The 3,177-nt window shown below is 40.0% G+C and overlaps 1 protein-coding gene across 1 annotated transcript in view; it reads right to left on the reverse strand.

Moving 5' to 3' along the window:
- Positions 1-3,177, reverse strand: part of DOCK5 (dedicator of cytokinesis 5) — a 210,921-nt gene that overhangs the window by 94,641 nt on the left and 113,103 nt on the right. Inside the window, exons 24-25 of the mRNA XM_007938781.1 lie at positions 2,802-2,908; positions 646-782 (exon numbers count right to left, since the gene is read on the reverse strand). Of these exons, the coding sequence (XP_007936972.1) occupies positions 646-782; positions 2,802-2,908 (244 nt within the window). The remainder of the gene's footprint in view (positions 1-645; positions 783-2,801; positions 2,909-3,177) is intronic.

Genomic DNA, 3,177 nt, shown 5'->3' on the forward strand with positions numbered 1-3,177 from the left:
AAAGAGGGGGAGGCCTTCGACGAGATGGATTGATACAGTGGCTGCAATGATGAGCTCAAGTATAGCAGGGATTGTGGGGCTGGCGCGGGATAGGGCAGTGTTTCGTTCTGCTGTGCATGGGGTCTCTATGAGTTGGAAACGACTCGACGGCACTTAACAACAACAACAACAAGGGCTCAATAATGGACAAACTGGGCAAGCCAGGAAAACCAGCTCATAGCAGTTCCGAGCATTAAACAGATGTCTCCTGGACCTGGGCTTGTAGAGAGAAAAAAAACTCACTGCCATCGAGTCGATTCTGACTCATAGTGACAGTCATTGGGTTTCCAAGGCAATATATCTTCACAGAAGTAGATAGTCCAGTGTTCCTTCCATGAAGTGGCTTGTGGGTTTGAATTGCCAACCTTCTGGTTAGCAGTCAAATATCTTAGGCACCGTGCCACCAGAGCTCCCTGCTTGTAGAAGAAGTCCTAGCAAAAAGAAGCTTCTCTAATTACCTCTAACATGGACAGAGCCTGGAGAAATATCCAGGTTCTACACTGCCTTGAGTCAAGCCCTGAGGCAAGGAAGGCCATGGAGTCACTCTTATCCTTAACAAGGGATCAGTCTGTGTTAATGGTCTCCATTAGCAATGATCTGACTCACCACATCTTTCCTGTCCAGGACTTCTAGGATGCTGCTCAGAAGCTGCGAGCTTCCCTCATGGTCAGGCTTAGCGCAGTTGTCATCTAACTGGCCACTGAGCTGGTCTATCAGCAATGGTAGCAGCACATCTCTACACTCTGAGAAAACAAATGTAGACAGCTTATGGTCTGTTATAAGATATGTCATCACTTCCTGAACTGCCCGTCTCCTCTGTCTGCACTCATAGCCCGAGCTCTGGAAGCAGCTTAATTCAAAACCAAACTCACTGCCATTGAGTAGATTCCAGCTCATAGTAACACTATAGGACAGAGTAGAACTGCCTCAGAGGGTTTCCAAGGTTATAAATCTTTACAGAAGTAGAATGCCTCATCTTTCTTCTGCAGAGCAGCTGGTGGGTTCAAACTGCTGAGCTTTTGGTTAGCAGCCAAATGCATTAACCACTATGCCACCAGAGCTCTTTCTGGCAGTAGTCTGGATGGGTGGAATTGCTCCAGGCTACAGAGAAGCACAAGATTTTAGGCAAGGAACTTGATTTAAAAAAAAAAAAAATGCTACCACAGGTAAATGTTTAAAGTACCTAACAATTACTTTAGTGTTTTTTTTTTTTTTATGCCAACCTGATACTTGAACACTAATTCATATGAATCCAATAAAACCAAGGAAGTTAAACACTTTGTCAAAAATTTTTTTCACCTAACAAAAAATTTACTATAAAATTTCTCTGAGTATTGAGCTTCTCTAGTATATTACAATGGGATTTATAGAAAGTCTGTTCATGTCTTTGCAAGCAAGTGGACTAAATAAAGTAAGGTATTATCTCTCATCTGTGTCTTTCTTCTGGGATCTTCACTAATCTAAAATATTATTATGATGAGTCTTAGATATCTGGAAACTAACAAAATGCTTATTAACAGTGATAATACTTCCTCTAATTAGAACTACCTAGTGCATGGTTTCACTGTGCCCAAATACCTTACCTTTATTATCTCATTTATCTTTTCTGCATTCTTAAAGGCAGAGATGATCATGGCATATTAAGATGCTTAGTAATATTGTATTTTCTACTTTACAGCATTCACTAGCTCTCTGAAGGTATTAGTCCTACCTCCACTGTGTCCTAGGTACATGTGGAATTTCTAAGCACAAATTCATGGCCAGAAAACATCAGAGCCAAAAGAGACTAGTGACATGATCTAGCTTAAGTATTCCTTCCATAAAAACAAAACTTGAGACTTAAAGAAGGCCATTCACTTGTCTAAAGTTATATAATTAGCCAGTGCCAAGGCCAAGAGTATTTTCCCATCAACAGCCTTCTCTCTCAACTTTCCCTATTTCTAAGGAGTCCTGCTGTTTTTTCATAACCTCAGGCAATATACAGAAGATGAGTTCATCTGGGATTTCCTGACCTGGTATAAAAAAGTTTTCAAAAGACCTAGCTCCAAAAAAAGTCCCCACATCCAAAAATAGTTCTCACAGCTTCTCCGCCCTAGCAAATCTTGAGTTTATGGGGAAACCGATCTCCTCATCACCAACTTTGGGATAGGAGAATAGTAATTTACATTTGGTGGCTGCATGCTTGACTGCAGTTACAAAATAACAAGTATTTCATCAGTCTAAGAGTTTACTCCATGCTACCTTCCCTCCCAGCAGTATGCTGGTAAGCTGTCGTTCCCCTCTCTCAGAAACAACTGTGATTGATAGTGTCACCAATTTCCATGGTGTAAGTATTTCCAGAAATTGTCCACTACTAATGTGACATCGCTGAACACACAATTGAGAAGAAATATAAATAAGCTCTTGAGAGTCAATACAAGTGGGTCCTAGCATGTCACTAGCCCTGTCCCCCTTGGTTTTTGAGGTTATTCAATAAATAGTGATTGAAGATAAAGTTGTTTAAAATTCTCTAATTAATAACATACTTGCTGATTGTTCTAATTAAATATTAAAGAACACATAGTTTTGCTCTCTTAAGAACTAGTAGAAATACTGAACTGACTCCAGCTTCCCCTTAAAACCAGTTTCCCAAGAAAGCCTTAAGTACCAACAAAAAACTGGCAAGGACATTACTGACATTAAAAAACAAAAAGTATACACGGTGACTGGAGAAGAAGCAAGACTGGAATTTTAGAAGGCAGTAGTTTTTGGTGGAATCTTACCTGACTGCCAAAAGAGATGACTCTCTACTATCTTGGTCATACAGTTCAGTTTCTGCCGAACCAACTGGTTGTCAGGAATGCTTTGAATGAACTTGCAGAAGAGCACACTAGACAGCAAATCACAGTGATTAGTGCCTTCAATTTGTCAATCTGAAGGCATCATTAATTATACTTTTCCTTTCTACCTTGCGATTTGGGCATGGAGAGGTTTACATGGAAAATTCTCTTCAATGACCTGAGAATTTTGTGTAGGAAACAATATAAAGACTGTATTCCCTTCTTAAAAGCTAGCAAGCTGCCATCTAGATGCAATGATGGGTCTCTCCTCATCAAGAGCAAAGAAGAAAGAAGAAAACCAAAATTAATGGAAACAATT

Source organism: Orycteropus afer, unplaced genomic scaffold (assembly GCF_000298275.1).
Source record: "Orycteropus afer afer isolate SDZICR_OR568_19922 unplaced genomic scaffold, OryAfe1.0 scaffold00053, whole genome shotgun sequence".
Taxonomy (NCBI): Eukaryota; Metazoa; Chordata; class Mammalia; order Tubulidentata; family Orycteropodidae; genus Orycteropus; species Orycteropus afer.